The 22483-nt window shown below is 40.4% G+C and overlaps 3 protein-coding genes across 4 annotated transcripts in view; 2 read left to right on the forward strand and 1 right to left on the reverse strand.

Annotated features, from left to right (window-relative positions):
• The window catches only part of LOC133396316 (leucine-rich repeat-containing protein 19-like), a 2561-nt gene extending 575 nt beyond the window's left edge, over positions 1 to 1986 (forward strand). Inside the window, exons 3-6 of the mRNA XM_061666039.1 lie at positions 309 to 420; positions 949 to 1036; positions 1178 to 1372; positions 1456 to 1986. Coding sequence (XP_061522023.1) covers positions 309 to 420; positions 949 to 1036; positions 1178 to 1372; positions 1456 to 1757 — 697 coding nt within the window. The 3' untranslated portion in view covers positions 1758 to 1986. The remainder of the gene's footprint in view (positions 1 to 308; positions 421 to 948; positions 1037 to 1177; positions 1373 to 1455) is intronic.
• The window catches only part of ift74 (intraflagellar transport 74), a 13946-nt gene extending 8083 nt beyond the window's left edge, over positions 1 to 5863 (reverse strand). Inside the window, exons 1-8 of the mRNA XM_061666040.1 lie at positions 5746 to 5863; positions 4432 to 4571; positions 3886 to 4021; positions 3280 to 3328; positions 2894 to 2992; positions 2714 to 2774; positions 2422 to 2481; positions 2214 to 2275 (exon numbers count right to left, since the gene is read on the reverse strand). Of these exons, the coding sequence (XP_061522024.1) occupies positions 2214 to 2275; positions 2422 to 2481; positions 2714 to 2774; positions 2894 to 2992; positions 3280 to 3328; positions 3886 to 4021; positions 4432 to 4560 (596 nt within the window). The 5' untranslated portion in view covers positions 4561 to 4571; positions 5746 to 5863. The remainder of the gene's footprint in view (positions 1 to 2213; positions 2276 to 2421; positions 2482 to 2713; positions 2775 to 2893; positions 2993 to 3279; positions 3329 to 3885; positions 4022 to 4431; positions 4572 to 5745) is intronic.
• A 3237-nt stretch (positions 5864 to 9100) lies between these two features.
• On the forward strand, positions 9101 to 16613 carry LOC133396653 (cyclic AMP-responsive element-binding protein 1-like). 2 transcript variants are annotated; one of them, XM_061666711.1, is made up of 5 exons: positions 9101 to 9218; positions 11615 to 11768; positions 13094 to 13240; positions 15325 to 15433; positions 16014 to 16613. In XM_061666711.1, exons 1-5 carry the CDS (start codon positions 9213 to 9215, stop codon positions 16156 to 16158), a joined length of 561 nt encoding a protein of 186 aa, XP_061522695.1. In that variant the 5' UTR covers positions 9101 to 9212; the 3' UTR covers positions 16159 to 16613. The 2 variants fall into 2 exon arrangements, with proteins under 2 accessions (XP_061522695.1, XP_061522696.1); XM_061666712.1 differs by lacking the exon at positions 9101 to 9218 and adding an exon at positions 11476 to 11516.
• The last annotated feature ends 5870 nt before the right edge of the window (positions 16614 to 22483 follow it).

Consider the following 22483-nt stretch of genomic DNA (forward strand, 5'->3'; position numbering starts at 1 on the left):
ACCGTCAGTTTGGAAGATTGGTCAGCTGAACAACCTGAAAGTTTATTAATGGTAATGCTCATTACACTAACGGTGCAAAGGTACACTCGCCTGACTTTGGTGTAGGCAGCGTGGGTTCAGTTCCTACTCAGTGACGGTGTGAATGCCAGTTTGATTGTGACTGTATCCGAATACGCTTAGAGTTGCTTGAGTTCTGAAAAAGCTGTTTCGTAGATAGTGGTATTCGCAGTAACATGTTTTTATTACTGTCTTGCCAAAAGCAAAACTGCAATTACTGTACATTAGATTTTTGGGTTATTTTTTCACAGCCTCCAACCCGAGTCTTTCTATGGACTAAACGACCTCACAGTGCTGAACCTGTCACACAACCTGCTGACGAGTCTTCCTGCAATGTTATTCAGCAAGCTTAATAATCTACAGGTAACAAATCATATACCTGGACCCCTAGACATTTGCAATATTGTGCAAAACGTTTTGGGCCAGGTAAAGCTTTGTGGTTTTAGAGAACGCTTTCACAGTATTTTGACAATTCAAAAGTCAACACTAATTCAATGTAGGTGAACATTTAATTAAAAGTGCAGATTTATTTTATCGTTTGAGTTTAAGTAACTTTTGACGTAAGAAGAAGCGTTCACATTCCCATAATCATAATGACATCTGTTTGTCATCCTTCAGGAAACAAGTACCTAAAAATACAGTACTACTAAAACAACAAATCTAAATGTTACCCTAAAACCTGTGTACAGAACTGCGCAGAGCTTTTATTTTGCCGTTATTTTATTGTAAAATTACTTCATAGCATGGCTTCAAGGCAGCCTCACTATGGAAATTTGTATTGTCCACACATGGATAATTGGACAGTAAACGTGTTCTTTGTCATCTGAACACCAGCCGTTGAAAGTATCTTAGTTTTAATTAAATATCCTCATCCACTCTGGACTCTATTAGATGGTAGACCTACAAGACAACCCATGGAATTGTTCCTGCCAGCTGCTGAGCACCATTGAAGAGACAAGAGCCACAGGTGTCACCATTGGTAATACTTTTCATTGCTGAGTTTGGTAACAAATGCCTAACAATCACATTATGAGTTCATTAAAAAAATATTACCAACAAAACTAGTAAGTAGTCGTAAAAGTGCAGGAAATGACTGATTCGGTCATGTTTTGCTCCACAGTGGGGTCAAATATTAAATGTGCTTCACCAGAGCAACAGGCTGGAATGCATCTTTTTGAGGCTCTCACTAAGTGCTATCCAACATCATCACCTTCCTCCACTGTGGGCCCCCAAAACCCACCATCTGGCACAACAGGGCACTCTCAACAACCAAAGGTGCCAAAAATGATGCTGACCACCAGCCCAAACAACAGCGGTAGGAATTCTGAAATTTTATATGAAGTATGTGGATGCATATATAACAAACTGTCGCACGGACTGTCTTCAATCCCCAACTAGACGAAAAGCCTGTGTCCGGAAACACGTGGAGATTCACAGCGTGTGTTGCAGCCTTGGCACTGACTACATCCATGCTCATCGTGTGCGCCATCAAAGGCCCCTCCTGGTATCGGCTCTTCGGCAATTACAGACATAGACGACTGCGGCAAGAAGAGAACCGACAGGGGCGCACGGCTTCAAGCATCTATTCAGAGACGGGGAGATACATGAACCATCAGACGTTTACCTTTGAGCACCATGGGGCTGAGGGCGAAGAGGATGTGCACTACTTTGAGGATCCTTACATCAAGACCGAGGAGTAACCTAAATAGATAAGTGTGTCAAGGACAAGCAGTTAACTACTTGACCCTGAGGATGAAATCAAAGATTTGAGGCAAAGTGGACCACACAGAATTATTATAGTACCCAAAATTGCCAAAAAATACCACCATTATTTCTTTCTTTTAATATCAATTTAAGAAATGAAAGCAAATCTATTCACTGGGATGTATATCTTCATACCACTGGTCGATTTGCAAGTAAAACTATAGCTCTTTGGTGATCTGATTATCTTATATTCCTAGAGCTGGAATATGGGGGTCCCGTTATTTTGAGGGACCTCCAGCATTAAATGGGCCCCTAAGTTTTGTGCATTTTGCTGCCTGTTCCTGTCCAACATACGAAACCCTAGCAAAGGACACACAATGACGTGAAGACAGTCATTAAATTTAGAGTCAGTGAGCTCAAAAGCACATGTTAAACTCTTACAAAATACTTACTCTCTTCTCTCAATAAAGATGCTGTCAATGCTTTCAGCCTCTCTTTCATTCTGAGCTTTTAACTAGTTGGAGGAAAGAAAGCGAAAGTAGATTACAATGGATCATTTGCCATTTCTTTACTTGTGCATTGTTTACTTTAGGTTCTTTGATCTCTGCATCATTTAATGACAGCGATGCTTAGATTTTATGTTTACGCGTGAACACTTACACTGTTGTAGTCGTTGATCATTTCCTCCATGTCTGCGTTGGTGTTAAGCTTGTCCATCAACTACAAATAAAATGACAAAAAAAAAAATTATATTCGGATGGCTATGTATCAGGAGGAGCCGTGCACTGTTAAATTATGGTTCCGCTGTAAGCAGTGAGGCTTTTGGTATTCTTTTAAGGTGGCATAAAGTCTGCATGGTTATCTTTTGGGGAAAATTTGGCAAAACAACAGGATAAACGACGTTTCATTGTGTAGGTCGGCAAATGCAGTTTAAAGAGTTCAAATTGCTTACCATGTTGTAGTCAGCAAGCTGGCCCTGCAGATCTCGGATCTCTGCAGCTAGACTTTCAGCTCTAAGGGGAGAATGTACGACAGAAAGTTTTATTTCAGATGGTACGAATGCAAATACTTTGCTTTTTTCGTTTAATCACATACAACTCTGTCAGCTCTACCAACCGAGCTGCACACTGACCTTTTCTCGTAGGACAGATAGACAGAGTTTTCCTGGTTGAAGGTGTCGATCTCTTTGTGGAGTTTGCTGATCTCTGTGGTTAACTCGTTGATCTTACTCCTAACAGCACAATCGTGACAACAATTACTTTGAGGTCCTCTGATGGGCTTGTATGCAATGGCTTTTAAATCATATTTTACATATGTACTTTTCTTTTGCCCTATATATTTTGTGCCATGCAGGCAGCTTCTGTCTCCACTTTCATATGGGCGAATAAAAAGTATTTAAGGAAAATTAAACCTATTTTTATCCCAAAAAAAGTAGAACAGCAAGTCACATACTTCAACCTGCTCAGTTAATGTCTGACTTGCAGTTAAGTGGTGGAAAGACTGATGTCTGTGTGTTACCTGAGAAGACCCAAGTAATAAGACTTGTCCAGAATTTGTCTTTGAGGTCCTTCGGGGGATGGAGGCAGATTTGAAATAGTAGCGAGAAAATGAAGACAAAGATGATTCATTACATCATAATTGCTTGATAAATGCCACAAGAAAAAAAGTGCTAATAACAAGTAGTCAGGCCATAAGTACATTTTTGTCACATTCTCCAGGACAATGCTTAAAGGAATTTCTTAATTAAACAAGAAAATCAAAAGAAGTACAACGCACTAGTACAATGGACTATACGCACTAGTAACTATTTACAGTTATTTAAACATGCAGTTATTCACAACAATGAATGCAACTGCCGATTACTACTACACATTACTACAAATGCCCATGCACCTTTGACTTTATGTAACTTGCAGCAGACAGAGAAGAGAAAGTGCAAATTGAATGCATACTGACAAACTCGTTATTTGCTTCTAAGGAATCTATATAGTACGGGCAGTTTCACTATATCGACAGTTGCTATACAGACACTGTTGCTATGCAAAAAGTGGGCCTATCCTGCGATAACGCCGAATGAGAGCTGATTCTGAGTGTTTAAACATAGCTTAAAAAAACTGTGCTTACCCTTTAACCCAGTCTTCATACCACTTAGGCCTTGTTGAGTCACAGGCCTATCGGTCACTTTGATCTGTGCTGACAGAACTCCAGGCGTGGTCGTGAGAGCCCGCATACCAGGATGAACACCTGTAGCCGGAACCATCTGAATGATAATAAGTAGAAGTCACAGTTTTTACAAAGAATTGCAGAAAAGAGACTGAATCTGATTGCACAAAAAAATTTATTTACCACACACGTACATGTACTGAAAGCAGTGCAACCAAGACAAAAATGGGAGGAAATGAAGACAATAGACTGCTGGGAGTAAAATGAAATCATTTTTATGGAACAAATATTAGAACTTGGGTTGTCGGTCAACAGAGAAGGCCCAACACTGGAGTTTAGTATACATTAGCAAATGAGATAACAATTTTGTAGTTTTTAGGTGGTGTGGGGCATAGAAAAGGTTTGGAACCACTGACTTTCCCCAAATGAAATTATTTTATCGGTGTATTTATGTCATCATCATCATTTGAAAACCATAGCTAAAATATGTCCAAAACAGTGGCTTACCCCAGTTGGTATGCGTATAGCTGTAGGAGGAGGTCGAACTGCTGTTAAAGGTCTTCCGCTTCCTGGGACTACTGATCCAGTACGACTCAGAGGCCGACCCATGCTGGAGGGAGGCCGCTGACTCGCCATAGCGCCGCAACCTGTAAACGCATTTTATGAAGCGTATTGTATTTTTGTGGCTAGCGTTTGAAGTGCCATACTGTATGAGAAGGCACCAAACTAAAGCTAACAACTTAAACAAATAAAATAAATAGATTGATTCTCCTTTGGGACATCATCAGTGTGTACTTTGTGCTTGCGTGGGTTTTCTTCGGGGGCTCTCCTTTACTCCCGCATTCCAAAAACATGCTTCTTGATTTAATTGCAGATTCTAAATTGTCAATGTGAACATGCGATTGACTGGCAATGAATCCAGGGTGTACCTTGCCTCTCAAAGTCAATTGGAAGACACCAGTTACCTGCAACCCTAATAAGGATAAGCGGCATACAAAACTGATGGATGTACAGAAAGCTAATGCATATTTTTTTTAAAAGTGTAAATTAAATGCAAACAGCACACGTTCAACACATTTCTAAGGCCATGTATGAATTATTATGAAATTCATCTTACATTCTTGGGTTTCACAGTATTCTCAAATTATGAAACACTTTTCATTTGTTTTTAAGTAAAAACATTGCTTTGTATTACAAGTGCTTACAGTACTTGGCCTTTTAACTAGTATACCTATGTACATTAGTGTTTTCTTGCTTGCTGTGATGTTTGTACTGTTTTGTAACTGTGCTCGCGTGTTGTGTAACTCGTTACCATAATTTCCTTCAGAATCAATAATTATCTACCACATTATTTTTTGTGGCCAACTAAAGAAAATAAAGTGTCTACTGTAAGATTTCTTGCTAAATGGATGATTTTTTTTTTTTCATTTTAGCAGAAAATCTGGCCCAAAACTGCAATTTTTCTTCACTTTCAATGCATTTATTACATTTTGACCCACTCGTTCTGTCGATGCAAATGCAGATTAGTTAAATGTGTAGCGCTGCACAACAGAAGATAATAGCGAAACATGCTAACATAGCTAAAGCTATCGCCACACAAGTAAAACCTCCACGTATGTGAGGTTCCTATTGTTTAGGTATATAGGTGTATACAGACATATCTTTGTTCTGTATCGATACATTTGGCCACCCTATGCATGTTCACTTAGTGCTTTGTATCGCTACATTTCACTTTTTATACCAGAGAATTTACCAAAACCTAAGCCACTCAGACTTATATCGGTGACATTATCTTTTGCAAAAATATTCCGAATGAAGTACCTTTAATGCCGTTTTGTCCTTTTCGCCAGTTATTTCAAATGTGGTTGTTTCCGCAGAGCTGGCAAAACAAACCCTTGGGCTTTTGCTGCTGTTACCCGGGCAACGTTCTTCTTCTCTGACAATTTGGCTTCGTTTAAACAGGATAATTTAAACTACTGCCCCCAACTGTCAATATTTCGTAACGGCGGTGGCAATCCCAGTATTAAGAAAGGCAGAAATGTATTCCGCTGTCATTTATCTGTAATATAAATACTGTATACTATAACAGCACTGGCTTTAATTTTACTGAAACAAGTGATGACTATTAACTCTTAAAATGAAAAAGCTACCATAGATTCAAATATAAAGCAACGCCCAATTTATTATAGTACAAATTGAAGATGACTTAAACAAGTCAACTGTTGACATTTAAAATATGAATTTTCAAGATTGTGAGGCTTATGTGTTTGAAAGAAAAGTTTGTGTGCCCACGTCGTGTGTCGGTTTCGTCACTTCGATAAGACGTCAATAAAGATCACGTCAGGTAATTGACGCGCACCACGCAATGACTCGTCTCCGTGGCCGGCTGAATCATTACGATCACAGACACACATTGCCACTTTATGCTTTAGGTTTTAAGTGTAATTAAAACTCCAAAATTCCCTTTTATAGCGATCGTGAGGGGAATCCATCAGCATATCTGCAGATATAGGGACTCAATAAATAGCTATACAGTATGTTGCTTGTGTATTACGTGGAATGCAAAACAAACAAAAAACAAAAAAAACGTTTTTATTTTCTTGATGTGGCCCAACGGATTTGAAAAAAATACATCCTAATTAGTACAGACTTTTATTGTAAGTGTAATTAAGTAAAATCGGTATTAAATGCTGGCGAAAACAAAAGAGACACTTCTTCGTTCCGCTACGTCGAGCCAAGGCCTTTGTTGGGCGTTTGTCTTTTTTTTCCTTTTTTATCCTACTAAACTACGAATTGGTAGACTTTTACCAGCGCAAAATGACATGGTCGCCATCGTGTTGTTTGCAACTAATAAAAGTTCATACGCGACACTCTCACGGTCTCCCAGTGCGTCGGAATCAGCAATGATACGTTTCGAGTTTGCGTAAATGTAGTATGTGAAGTGTTGTGGGAATAAGGAAAACGTGGTGGAAGCGATATTGTAGTGGGCTTCAGATCTCCACTACATAAACGTCCGACACGGAAGATATGCTTCTTATCCGCACGGAATGCTGACGAGCGGGGGCAAATAGCTACAGCAACTCTTATTTTTATTTCTTTTTAAAATTTCTTTTTAATGTAATATTTTTGCAATGGTACGCCAGGAGCTGTGTGGATTACTGGGCCTGATTTTCGGATTCTGCTTTTCTTTTTTTTCTTTTTTCCCCCCCAAGTATTTCATTTTCCTATTCTATCAGAGCGAGATGACCCGGAAGTACTTGGAGGACTTAAAAAAAAAAAAAAAAAAAAGAAAAACGAAAGAAAAAAAGCTTAGGAGAAGTGTGTCGAACTTTAACCCACTTTTCGCATAGGTTAATTTTGGCCAAACTTAACGTAAGGAAATGATGTTACCCATAATGCTTTATGGGCGGAAATATTTACATTTGGCCAACGAAGTTTCCACATACGTGTGAGGGGGCTCGATAGGTTGACGTTTGATGCGTTTACGTCAAAACACGCCGTCGCGTGCTCACGTCAGGTTGGACAAGTGAAGTCAAATTAAAACACGTTTGTCTCTTCGTATGTTCGAAAAATAGGCTTTTTCTCACACATTTACCTGGTGACGTTTTGAACGAAGTTGAAAGAATAGTGGCGTAAAGGGTAGAGGACATGCGACTTTTCCAAGTCGCCCTGGACGTCTCTGTTGAAAAATCCAAAAAAAAAGAAAAGCATGAAACGATTACAAACCACAGTAACTTTGGATTTATGTAAAATTTGAATCTTAAATATTGAGATTTGAGACTTGTTTGCAACTCCCATCTCGCGTTTAGTTTAAGTTTCGATATGTTGATGAATAAATAACCACTTTCATATTTCTGCATCTTTGGGGCAATGAAGGGGTCTTAACTGTTATAGATCAATTTGAGATATTATCCCTATATACTCAGTGGGTGTTTACATTGGCCTAATGTAGGCTTGTATTGTTATTATTTTTTTGTGCTGTATATATTTATTTCTGGCCATAGCTAATGTTTTCCCCACTTTAAATAGAAAACCAAAATGCTATTCCTTTTAACCCCGTTACATAGCCTATCAGATTATGAAGTTGTAAATTGTGTTCCAGTTCCTAATGTCTGAGGCATGGTAATTGTTTTTGAACGTAAGTGATTATTAATTATTAATATTATTATTATTATAGTAGTAGTATTCTACTCAATAACTTAGCATTCCCATGTGCCATATTAAAAGGTATTTTACTGCTTCTTTGCATCTGCTAATCAACATTTCACGGTCTTGACAATAAAGTTGTATCTAATCAAATATGCACGAGAAAAAAAATATTTATATTACATACGCACGGTAGAAATATGTTGGGTAGAAATTAGATTATTCATTTTTATCATTTATAATAATAAATGTTGAATGTCGTTTTCTGTTTCAAAATGTTAATTTCATAATTTCAAGACAATGGTAAAAAAAATGATTGTGTTTGATGACTTTGTCGATCGCCGATGGATGGGGGCGTAAAATAAAATCAAAATCTCGCAGGGATGGGTTTAAGAAATTGTTTGTGAAATAAACAAGATTGTTTTCTTCTGTGCTGTGTACGCGTGTGTTTGTGTTCTCGGCTCTGACTTATTTTTTTATTTTATTTTTTTTACAATAGGTAGCGGTATAAAATATTTAACTACCAACAAAAATATTTAAATCATGTAAATTATCAAGACGTGAATGTCTTTATCTGTCCTCATTGAACTTTTCATTCACCCGAGTGGTCGATGTGCGTATTCCTTTAAAATAAATGAACGAATTCGCATTATTCGTGTAATTGTAAGTCATACAGATGCCTCACAAGTCTTACGTAAAATGCTTAAGACCACACGTTTGATCATGTTGGGCCTGCAACAATCCCCTTTGTTCGGACAGTGTCGCAAGCAAATGACAGAAAATAATCACATTCAAACACGCAAAATGTTTTTATCTTGATTTTTTTTTTTTTTTTTTTGTTCGGGGGGAATTTCGCGGAAATTCGAGTTGACGCATGAATTGCGTGACGTCCAACAAAGTAGTCCTATGCAACATTTCGGATGTGATACGAATATTGTCAACAAGAGCTTTGGTGACATAAGCTTTGACGCAATAAACAGTCCGGCTTGAAAGGGAAACCGGATTGGCCTTGCGCCGTGTGTCGCCCCAAGCGTTACCTTAGGGAAGACCATGATTACGCACAAAAGGACATAAGAGACACGCGAAGTCTGCAGCTTCAGAAGGAAACGATCAGCTGAGATCGATCTCCGTCTCTTCGCCCAATGGATGTGAGTAGCACGCACCGTCACCGTGCACCGATGATTTGCCACCAGGACGCGAGACTCGGCCGTCAATGAGACAAATGGAATTTTCCGTTTCCAGAAGTTAATAAATCAAAAACAGTGAGGACAAATACCAGTTTCGTTTGATTCTTTGATTTTTTTTGTTTGTTTATTTTTTCCTGTGCTTCCATTTCTGCAGGTTAAATAAACCATAAAGGCATTATTATAGCATGCTGTTTTGTGTTCACCTTGATTATGTTATATCACAATACAGTAAAAGTCTATTATGTAAGATGCATATTCCCAAAATGTTCTAATATTTTATTAACTAGTTTAGACTGGTAAATCGACATTTCTGTCGTACAGGACACGGACACACACACGCACACACACACACAAATAATTCGACTGAAAACTTCAATAAGAAAAACATGAAATGGTTCATATTTGGTTAAAGGAAAGGAAAGAACATGTGCAGATTTCCATCCATCCATTTTCTGAGTCGCTTATCCTCACGAGGGTCGCGGGAGTGCTGGAGCCAATCATGTGCATATTTGTTAAAAATGATACCAAATCAGATGGTCTACGGTGCTGCAGTAATAAGTAATTAACTCAATAAATACATTGATTATTATTATTACATTTTCAACTTTGGCCTTTTCGCGGTGGCCATTGTGGACGCGTGTTCTCCAAATGTTTCTGCGAAGGGCTCCTCCACTTCTCTGACCTTCCATATAAGGCTCAATGCCTTCAAATTTTGGCGCAGGTGTTACGGAAAGACGCCCTCTATCACGCTACCTATTTGCAAAAAATAAATAAAAATAAAATAAATAATAATAATAAAATAAATAAATCAATGCAATTAAATACTTCACTTGTGATGCGTCACTCTACCCATAACTGAAAATCACCGACTGTGTATTGATGGATGTATTGAGTGCTTTATTTGGACGTGCAAACAGGGAAATACAAAATAAAAATAAAAAATACATACAAATACTGTACGATTTAAAAAAGAAAAATCTTTCATTTTATTCTGAAGCTTGACTCTTTCTGGGATCACAGTTCCCATGTTCTTATTTTAAAGCCTTTTAAATGTCCCTGTTAAATAAACATGAATTTAATGTTCAAATGTCATTTCGATCAAAAGTAAGCAGGCAATGGTTTTCTTGCAACATCATAAACTTGATGGTGCCTCCATGCCCAAATACAACAGATATATTGTTTCACACTCTTGTCTCAAGCAAGATCTGCCTCATTGTTATTCATCTTTAAGGTGCAGACAAAGGTAATGTCCTTTTTTCCCCCCATCATTTTGAACTCAACATAAAACAATGAAGAATACCCAGCATTAAATCATCCAGTCTGTGTAAACTGTATATGTATGAGTTCAATTAGAGCTTATGCGGTTGACCAGTGTGCTTTGAATCCATCATGCTTGTTAGTGAGTCGACTGTATCTATGAACTTGCATAATCTGCCACTGATAACTTTGGGGGACTGTTCGTGATCAAAGAGCTCAGGTTTGAAGAGTGCCATCTACAGAATGTATGTTTCAACTTCTTTCAGATGCTTATTCTTAGCTAGCCATGACCTGCAACCGCCACCCAGATTTCGAACACATTTGACTCCAAAACGCCTTGATAGTTTTGAAAGTTCTTTGCCCTCAGCACAGAGTCAAGACATTCTGTGCCATATGAATCAAAGCTGTCCCAGTACATAACCGAGCCTGCTGTGTGTTTCACAATGGGTACGATGTTCTTTTCTTTGTAAACAAGGCATAGACGATGTTGTTGGTACACTTTTTTTGTGAAAGAAAAACCCTCGGTCGTCAAGGTGCCATCTACAGAATGTATGTTTCAACTTCTTTCAGATGCTTATTCTTACCTAGCCATGACCTGCAACCGCCACCCAGATTTCGAACACAAAGCAACACATTTGACTCTGAAAGTTCTTTGCGCCCTCAGCACAGGGTCAAGACATTCTGTTCCATATGAATCAAAGCTGTCCCAGTACATAACCGAGCCTGCTGCGTGTTTCACAATGGATACGATGTTCTTTTCTTTGAAAACAAGGCATAGACGATGTTGTTGGTACACTTTTTTTGTGAAAGAAAAACCCTCAGTCGTCAAGTACATTGCCCCAAAAACGTTTGCGTCTTGTCAATATGCAGTTCAGCAAATTCGTCTGTTATTTCTGTGGTGTTTGTGCATTTTTAATTGCATCAGAGTACCGTTGATTTTGCCCGTGTCGTGTGCACACAGAAAAATCGCTGTACCTACTGTGAAACAAACAGCAGGGTCAGGTACGTTCTGGGGCTGGTTTTCGAAATCCCAGCACAGGGTGTTTTGAACCTTCTCTCAGTAATTGCTTTGCTGTTAACCTTCTTTTCCACTTTTTCAGCCTCCTCAGTCTCACAATTTAAACACTGAGGGGACACAGACGCTGACAGCCATGACGACAATCAACCCGCAGACACTTGCCCCTGAATCCAATGCTTTTGGCTACTACCAAAACATGTGGAATCATCCAAATAACTATTTCCCTTCAATACAAGGTAAGTGCACTCATACAAATTGTCATGAAGTGAGGGTCTGAATCATTGCTTCTTCAACTCTGCCTTCTGTAAATCCCGGTACACACGTATACGATTTGTCACGTACAACCAGTTTCTTGATTTGTGTCTCGTAAAAGTGTCAGGTCGCTTCCTAATTGGCTATCGTTTTTGTCACGATCAGCCTCTGGTTGTGTAGTCCACACGCATACGGATTTGTGGTCATAAGTCTTGATCAAGTTTAACATTTCCAGTTGCCAGCCACAACCATTTTCTGTGCAAATTTGGGATGATAAATTCCTCTTAACAGGCACATACAGACATTGTGGGGGCAGCTGCTCAAGACAAAAATATGTATACAATAAAAAAAAAAAAAACTTGTGTATGCATTATGTATTTTGTTTATACAATAACACAGCTACTAACAAAGGAGGTGAAGGGAAGCTACGTTGGATATGAAAAAATCTACACGCCCCTGTTCAAATGGCAGGTTTTTGTGATGTACAAAAGGGAGACCTAGAAAAATATTTTTGTGAATATAAAAAAAATCCCCAATATTAATTAACCTATAACATGGACATGGGAAGTAAAAATAAACAACTGTGATAACATGGTTGCACGGGGCGGGGGGCGTGGGGGGGGCACTGTCTTCATGGTCCGCAGAGAGCTTCCGCAGCATCAGAGGGGTCTCATTGCTCAAAGGTATTGTCAGAAGAAAGGTACAAAAAACTGCAAAAAGCATCAATGTCATATATGTATTATTCTCATGTTAATGCCTGTCATATCAAAACACTTTGGGTGGAATTGATGACACATACGGTATTTTATTATTTTTTTTAATATTGATGAATGAGGAATAAAATGGGCTGCAGTGAAAAGGGCTCTTTTTTTAAATTTTTTTTTTAATATTGATCAATGAGGAATAAAATGGGCTGCAGTGAAAAGGGCTCTTTTTTTTTTTTTTTTTTTTAATCCAGGGCAAACTGGCAGGTGCTTGAGCCACCATTTGGGGTCTATGTGTGTACGTGCCTGACTCTTTAACACACCCCACAACACAGGACAATCGGTTAGGATGATCTTTTAGAGACATTCAATAATCGGACCATTGCTGACTTTTAATACGTGCCGGTGACATCCCAGTGACATCACTGCCTTTGTGATTGCCACAGAAGTACTGTGCGCTAACAAGCTAACACACAGGTTTGTAGCTAAGTGGGGATATTTTCTGTGTCAGAGCAACTCCTGGGGTGCATTACTAAAAATGCAAGCCCAACCAAAATGTATAATAAAATATGTGAAAAAATGACCACCTTTTCTTTCATTTTAAGGAGGTCCTTTCTGTTATCAGAATGAGGGAGCACAGACGGTGGCAACAATGGCTATGCCAAGTACACAACCAACACAACCTCTGCCCATTCCATACTGCACTGAGAGGCAGGATAACTTGCAGATGCAATTTGCTCAACCGCTGGCAGGTACAAATACCGAATTGATTTTATGGCACAAAAACAAAAGGTGGAAACTAACTTAACATCTATAAAATCATTCAGCAAATTAATGGATTAGTAATATGTATTATAACTGTAATGAAGTTGTAACATTACAAGAAAAAAAAAAGTATTTTTGAGCAAAAAGTTATAGTTATGGTTGTGGTGTTGAGGCAGAGGTTGGTGGAACCAAATCCAAGGAAGCCGTAGAAAAGGCAGGGTTGCACGTGAAACTCCACACAAAAGGTACCCCCCCCCCCCCCCGAAAAGATGCTGGCATGGTTATCTGCTGCAGAGTCGAGATGTTCTGAGTCTATCTCTCAGCTCGGGCCTTCCTGTGTGGAGTTTTCCCTGTGCTTGTGTTGAGTTGTACCTGGGTACTCTGGCTTCCTCCCACATTCCATTGATGTGAATGTTTGACTTTATGAGTCCTGCGATTGACTGGTGGCCAGTCCAGGCTGAAGCCAGCCTCTCGCCCAGTCAGCTGGGATAGGCTCCAAGTCACCCACGAGCCGAATGAGGAAAAGCGGTATAGAAATGTGCTCTGAAAGGAACAGTTAACAATTGGGGTACATTTCAGTTAAAAACAGTGCAGTACATGAGGGAGGAAAAGGATTTTGAAAAACAGTATATGAGAGGAGTATGAAGTAAATTACAAAAATAATTGGATTTTAAAATTTAACAAAACAAACACATGACATGGTATTTTGTTTCAAAAAGTAATCAAATGAATTATTCCAAACTACTTTCCCGAGAAGCATTGAGAGTACTTGCAGTACCAGCATGAAGTGCCCCAGTTGGTGCGGTCTTCAGCCATGGTGGAATCATCACGAGGCCACATCTATATATAAATACATATATTAATAGCATATTTTGCACATACAACAACTTTTCAACCATTTTTAATTGGCACTCTGATATTAAAACTACATGATTATTATTGAAGTTGTGTTATAAAATGGTGTTTGAATTGGAGTACATTATCTTGAGAGATGTTATAAAGTATATGCATACAGGTTAGATAAATTTGGCCAACAATGTCATTATTTTACCTTCTTGGTCTCGCTCTATGAAGACTGGGACTTATTACAACCCCAATTCCAATGAAGTTGTGACGTTGTGTTAAACATAAATACAGTATACCAGCTATATTTAATTGAATACACTACAAAGACAAGATATTTAATGTTCAAACTGATAAACTTGATTGTTTTTTTAGAAGTGTTCCTGAGCCCATTTGGTGATATCCTTTACATATTGATGTCGGTTTTTGATGCAGTGCCGCCTGAGGGATCGAAGGTCACGGGCATTCAATGTTGGTTTTCGGCCTTGCCGCTTACATGCAGTGAGTTCTCCAGATTCTCTAAACCTTTTGATGATATTATGGACCGTAGATGATGAAATCCCTAAATTCCTTGCAATTGTACGTTGAGGAACATTGTCCTGAAACTGTTCGACTATTTTCTCACGCACTTGTTCACAAAGAGGTGAACCTCGCCCCATCTTTACTTGTGAATGACTGAACAATTCAGGGAAGGTCATTTTACACCCAATCATGGTACCCACCTGTTCTGAATTAGTCTGTTCACCTGTGGGGTGTTCCAAACAGGTGTTTGATGAGCATTCCTCAACTTTCTTGTTGACTGTCTTTTTTGCTACCTGTCCCAGCTTTTTGGGAAGATATTGCAGCCATAAAATTCTAAGTTAATGATTATTTGCTAAAAAAAATCAAGTTTTATCAGTTTGAACATTAAATATCTTGTCTTTGTAGTGTATTCAATTAAATATAGGTTGAACATGATTTGCAAATCACTATTCTGTTTTTATGTTTAACACAACGTCCCAACTTCATTGGAATTGGGGATGTACATGACTTGACTTGCGATAACTTATTTGACTTGACTTACCAAAGACAAAAGGACTTGGTACTTGCTTGAGACTTGGAGCACGTTTGACCTGTTTCCATCTCTGCTGTACTCCATTTTAGCAAAAAAAGCAATAACTTAGAAATAAGCATCAAATTTGAAATACGAAAAGTAGTTTTTGTGTTTGTGTGTGTGCTGGTTCGACAGGTGACATGACAGCCACGCAGCTACAATACGCCAACTCCATCCTCCCACAGGGTGTGGCACAGGGCAGTGGTCCTCGTAACCAGTCGGAACGCAGCTTGATGAAAAACAGGTACAGAGGAAAGAAGTTACAGTATTATGATCAGTTGTCATTAAATGTATTGTCTTCTTTATTTATGTTTTTCCATCCAGATCTTGGTGACCCACAAAGGATCAGAAAATATACTATTAATATATTTATATAAAGGATTCGTTTGAAACCAGCAGCATGTTGATCTAGTGGTTTTGCATCTCTGCCTCACAGTTCTGAGAATGGCGGTTCTAGTCTAAGCTTTGGCCTTCCCATTTGGGGTTTGTGTGTTATCAGTCCTACCTTGACCCCAACTTCTTGTAAAATTACCCATGAGCTCCAATACTCAAGAAGCCCAGTTACCTTCAATTTAGCCTGAGTGTAGTTTCATTTGTACCTGTTTTGATTAGAAATAATGAAACACTTCGATATTACCGAATGACATTAACTAGCATTGTTGGGCCACGTAATGGAGGGCACGAAGAGTTAAAACTGGAAGATGTGACAAAGCTCATGCACTGCCAGCTTTCCCAGCAAAAATGGATATTTGACTTCTAAAGCCGTCAATGGCAGTGAATGTGTTTGCTTAATTTCGTAGCCTAAACATTTGCTATTTTTGCAGGGAAGCTGCTCGTGAATATAGGAGGAGGAGAAAGGCCTACGTGCAAGGCTTGGAGGAACGCGTGGCAAAGCTTGAAAATCAGAATAAGGCTCTGAAGGAGGACCTTAAAAAATGGAAAGAAATGTGTCATCATAATGGCCCTTGATTAGGCTGTTAAAGGAGCTGGATAGACTTGTCAATGTCACTTAATTTACTTAATTTCAAGAATGCTGCTATCGGAGGGTGCCAAGGAAGTTAACCATCTTATTGACACACTGTGGAGCAACTAGGGGTTCAGCATCTTGCTGAACAATATTTGGGACAGGTCCGATGAGGAAGCTGGTTTGAACAAGCCATCACTCAATACATTTGACCCGCTCTGCTGCCACAAGAGCACTATACCAGAATAGAAATGGAGAAAATCATAATGAACTGTGCTGGATCACATTTGCACTCACTGCTGTGTATAATTGTCAGAATTATATTTTGGAATTATGTTATACTCTCGATAGTATATTTTACAATTACATAGAAATTTTTAAATATTGATGTGGAAGAAAGTTTGTATACTAACTTGAAAACACTTTGTTAGAACAACTTCAGCCTGCAAGAGTTGCCAGGGTAACCCATTACTCACCTTTAATAAAAAAAAAAAAACAAAAAAAAAAACAGGCTGACAAATATAGCTCTGTCAGTCCATCTATTACAATCACTAAGCAATAATGACTTCATGGCATATTCTGACAATACAATTGTCCCTTTTAGAGACAATCACCACCTTGTCAATTGGCACAAACAAGCGCAGCTGTGATGAATGAAGCGGTAATGACTGATGTATACTTAGGCCTGGTACACACGAGGAGTTTGAGTTTGGTCGTTCTACTTTGGGTAGTGGAACAATCTTTATGCGTGTGGTATGCTGTGTTGAGATTATCAGCGCACCCCACACACAGTACAATAGAACTGTTAAATGCCTACATTTTTATCTTCACGTGTGGGGTCTGTAAGATACACAATCTCATGAGAAGAAGAAGGAATCCTTGTGTGTACCAGATCTCATGAGAAAGAAGAAGGAATCCTTGTGTGTACCAGACCTTTGGCATTTCTTGCTCTAATTTGTCAAATGTATATTTGATGCGATCCCTACGCATTTGCTTAAGGATGATCAACGCGCTTTGGCACTACTGTACTCAATGTGAGCAATAGGTTTTTTATCAACAGGCTATGCACCAGTCATTTAAAGTGGCTGTAACCAAAACTCTTTAAAAAAGATGATCATTATCCAGATGTTTTGGCCAAATATAGATCCAATATACAACCTTAACCTTCCGTCAAGATTCCCAGAGAGAGTTCACATCACTTTCCGTAAAGCAATTTGTGGATTTTCAGGTTTAGAACGCATCATAGTACTGAAACAGCATTAGTTAGTTTTGAATGAACGCATCATAGTACTGAAACAGCATTAGTTAGTTTTGAATGACCTTTTTCAGACAGGTTTTGTTCCTGTGTTTGTACTGTTGATCTTAGTGTGACATTTGACACTGGATCACCATTTTAATACAGAGATTAGAACATGTCATTAGCATTAAAGGAACTGACTTAAATTGGTTTAAATCCTATTTGTTGGATCAGAATCAGAATCAGAATTATTTGCCAAGTCCAAGGAATTTGTCTCCTGTAATTGGAGCCGCTCTAGTACGACAACAGTCAATTGACAGAACACTTTTGAGACATGAAGACCTTGAGAAAACAGTCACTGAGCAATAAAGTATTGCTAGTTATCTGGTAATGCCAGTACGTATATTTATTTTTTTGACAAATGTTGCAAAAAGATGCAGAGTCCTCTAGCACTTACAGCAGTTCGAATGACTAATATTGCAATAGTCCGGTGCAATGACCATTGTGCAAAGTGCGCAGAGACTTGAAGTGAGTAGTACGATAGTCTGGGAAAATGTTGATTGTGTAAATGTTGCAGATACTCTTCAATCAGTGTGCAAATGGAGCAGATGCAATCTGGCATGAGTGGCCAGTATTTGTGAACTATGAGATATGCAACTAGTGCAGCATGGTGAGACTACTACAGTGAGTGCACGAGTAATATATAATTGGCCTGACAGAAATGGCAAAAAATTGCCAGCATGTTGCAATGGAATTGTAGGTTAGGTGTTAAGAAGTTGCAAGATGTTAAGAAGTTGCAAGAGGGAAGAAGCTGTTGGAATGTCTGCTGGTTCTAGTTTGCATTGATCGGTAGTGCCTACCTGAGGGAAGGAGCTGGTGCCCGAGATGCGGAAGGTCAGAGAGGATTTTACATGCTCTTTTCTTAGTTCTGGCAGCGTGCAAGTCCTCAAGGGTGGGTGGGTTGGGGGGTACCGACAATCCTTTCAGCAGATTTGATTGTCCGTTGCAGTCGGAGTTTGTCCTTTTTTGTTGCAGCGCCAAACCAGACTGATTGAAGAACACAGGACTGAGTCGAATTTGATTGTCCGTTGCAGTCGGAGTTTGTCCTTTTTTGTTGCAGCGCCAAACCAGACTGATTGAAGAACACAGGACTGAGTCGACTGCTGTGTCTGTGGCAGCCCGCGCAGTCGCAGGAAGTACATCCTCTGCTGGGCCTTTGAGGACTTGAGTTGATGTTGATCGCCCACTTCAGGTCCTGAGAGACTTTAATTTCCAGCAACGTGAAGGTCTCGATGGTTGACAAGGCAGCTGGACAGCGTGAGGGGCAGCTGTGGCGAAGGATGCCTCCTGAAGTCCACCATCTCTACAGTCTTGAGCACGTTCGGCTCCAGGTTGTGTCGGCCGCACCGCAGCTCCAGCCGCTCCACTTCCTGTCGATATGCAGACTCGTCACCGTCCTTGATGAGGCCGATGACAGTGGTGTCATCTGCAAACTTCAGGAGTTTGACAGCCGGGTGCATTGAGGTGCAGTCGTTTGTGTAGAGAGAGAGGAGCAGCAGAGGACACAACCTTGGGCGTCACCGTCCTTGATGAGGCCAATGACGGTGGTGTCATCTGCAAACTTAAGGAGTTTGACAGCCAGGTGTGAGAGACTTTAATTTCCAGCAACGTGAAGGTCTCGATGGTTGACAAGGCAGCTGGACAGCGTGAGGGGCAGCTGTGGCGAAGGATGCCTCCTGAAGTCCACCATCTCTACAGTCTTGAGCACGTTCAGCTCCAGGTTGTGTCGGCCGCACCGCAGCTCCAGCCGCTCCACTTCCTGTCGATATGCAGACTCGTCACCGTCCTTGATGAGGCCGATGACAGTGGTGTCATCTGCAAACTTCAGGAGTTTGACAGCCGGGTGCATTGAGGTGCAGTCGTTTGTGTAGAGAGAGAGGAGCAGCAGAGGACACAACCTTGGGCGTCACCGTCCTTGATGAGGCCAATGACGGTGGTGTCATCTGCAAACTTAAGGAGTTTGACAGCCAGGTGCGTTGAGGTGCAGTCGTTCGTGTAGAGAGAAGAGCAGCGGAGAGCGGACACAACCTTGGGACACTCCAGTGCTGATGCTGGGTGTGGATGGGCAGGACACAGCCTCACCTGCTGTGTCCTGCCCGTCAGGAAGTTATAAATCGCTTCCACAAAAAAAAAGGTTTACAGTTTGTATCTATCCACAGAAAAAAAAGGTTTACAGTTTGTATCTATTGGTAATAAACAACGTGCGTGTAGAAGTTAGCCATGCTGTCCCACAGGGATCCATGCTTGTACCAGTACTATTTAGTCTTTATATGAATAAATGTATCAGAAAGCCTGCGATTGGCTGGCAACCAGTTCAGGGTGTACCCCGCCTCCTGCCCGATGACAGCTGGGATGGGCTCCAGCATGCCCGCGACCCTAGTGAGGAGAAGCGGCTCAGAAAATGGATGGATGGATGGTATCAGAAAGCCACTCTGTTAACTACACAGTTATTCAGTCGGCACACAACCTTATCAATGAAGTGTCAACTATCCGAACTCTGGCCTGACCAGCTTGTATGTCCTTTCCAGAGCCTTTTTCAGACCTCAGTGCCCACTTGTACTGTTCCCAAGCTGTGGAAACACTTCATCTTCATCCCGCCCTCACCAAGCCATAGAGAAGGTTGTTAAATGCACATTCTCAGCTTCACATCTTAGCCTGGATCAACTTGGATGATCGGCTCATTCTCTGGATCCTGGACTTCCTGGCTCACAGAAACCAGAGTCCGGATCAACAACTCCTCGCAGGGTTGTCCTCTGACCACTGCTCTTCATCCTCTACATCGAGGAGCACAGGAACTCATAACCCAACTGTTTCAGGGTGAAGTTTTTTGTTGAGACAGTTCTCGTGTGGCACTGCTCAGCACTATGGACCTGCTCTGCAGCTGTTGACACCTCCCAGCAAGACCAAGGAGATAGTGGCTACCTTCCCCAGAAGACAGAGCTAGCTCATCATGTGACGAGTACAAACACCTGGGCGACCATCTTTGATAACCACCTGAGGTTCTCCAACACAGTTGATCTTGAAGTACCACCAGAGGACGTACTTGCCGAGGAAGCTGAATTTCTCTGTCAGCAACAAGATCCAACTGATATTCTTATCTTACATGCCCTCATCAAGCCTGTCATGTCATTCTCAATGGTCTGCTGGATCATTCTATCAACCTGCAGGAGAAGAACCACCTACACAGTATCCAGGATCATTAGACTTCCTACTCGCTTCCTGACAACAGTTTATGAGCAGCAGGGTCAAAGCATGACTGCCCTTATCCCGAAGGTAGCTTAGTGGTTTGCATATCCACATCACTGTCTGAGGTTGGGATTCAAATCTAGGCTCTGGCCTTCCTGTGTGGAATTTCCCTGTTCTGCCCATGAATGTGTGTTTCCCCCCCACACATTCCAAAAACATGCATGTTTGGTTTATTGAAGACTCTAAATTGTCCTTAAGTATGAATGTGACTGTGATTGAGAATAAGCAATATAGAAAATGAAAGGAATGTATGGAATTATTTAAGAATAAAAATGTTGTTATCATTGTAACAGGTACAATGAAGTCAAAGGTGCAAGGTAAACAGGTAAATAACTATTGCTCTCTGCTCCCTTAATTGCCCCATGGGGATAAATAAAGTTTTCTGAAACTAAAACTCAGAGTTCAGAAAATGGATACTTGGGAACTGCTAATTACTTAGCTCTGATTTAAAAAAAAAAAAAAAAAAAAAGTTGTAGTTCCTGGCTCCCAGTGCCCAGTTACCATGTCTTATCACTCAGAATCAGAATCTGATCTGATTCGGATTCTACGTGATTCACAGATTTTCACAATGGCATAAACCGCTTGAAGCCTTTGAACAACCTAAAGGCAGTATAGTCTACGGGTAAAGACTGTTACATGAACTGATGATGCTTGCTGCTTTGGAGCAAAACGTCTTCTAAGACAACCAGAACAGTCCAGTTGCAACTGAGTCAATGCCATGAGAATGAAATGACCTGGATGAATGAGAATATTCACAGGCAGTGAATGGGTAAACCTTGATCACTCTTCAAATTATCCACTGAATTGAGCTTTTGTATGCTGAGTTCCAGTGAGACCTCCGGATTGACTTTGAAGAAGTGATATAATAACTGGGCTGGAGTGAAGTCAGTGAAAACTGAGTTTCTTCTAATTTTCCATCAAGTTTGATCCAGGTATGCTGACCCGGTTTATGTTAAAAACCATTTGCATATTCACATGTCCACACATAATTACATTCAGAAAGTCAACTTTGAATCATTCCTTTAGCACTCACCCATAAATATCCCCATTCTTAGAGCAGTCTTCCCTGAACCACTGTGGTTGCACTCACAACATGTGCCCAGTTTAGGTCAGCTATTTTCTCAAGGATGCTGGAGAGAAAGGTTATGCATAGAACCTATTGAAATTGTTGGGATTGTATCCCTTTTTTCTGTATATTTGGTGATTGTTACTGTTTTGAGGCGGTATGAACTGGTTAGAGCGTCTGCCTCACAGTTCTGAGGACCGTTCAATCCCCCGGCCCCGCCTGTGTGGAGTTTGCATGTTCTCCCCGTGCCTGCGTGGGTTTTCTCCGGGCACTCCGATTTCCTCCCACATCCCAAAAACATGCATGTTAGGTTAATTGACAACTCTAAATTGCCCGTAGGTATGTAGGTGAGTGCGAATGGTTGGTTGTTTGTATGTGCCCTGCGATTGGCTGGCAACCTGTTCAGGGTGTACCCCGCCTCCTGCCCGATGATAGCTGGGATAGGCTCCAGCACGCCCGCGACGCAAGTGAGGAGAAGCGGCTCAGAAAATGGATGGATGGATGGATGAACCATTCCAGTGGTGAGTGACGAGTGGAGGGGAGCAGAAATAGTGCAATCGAGAGTAGGCAGGCTTTATGTAGGACTGTAGATGGGATCTAATTGTTGGCAGTTGTTTTGATTTACAGATGATTTGAGAAAAGTGAGACAGTACAAAGTAGAAAGGGTTAAAATCAAATGAGCAGAGGGAAATGTATTCCCTTAGTTGCTGATCTTGGGAAT

The sequence above is a fragment of the Phycodurus eques genome, chromosome 21 (assembly GCF_024500275.1).
Source record: "Phycodurus eques isolate BA_2022a chromosome 21, UOR_Pequ_1.1, whole genome shotgun sequence".
Taxonomy (NCBI): Eukaryota; Metazoa; Chordata; class Actinopteri; order Syngnathiformes; family Syngnathidae; genus Phycodurus; species Phycodurus eques.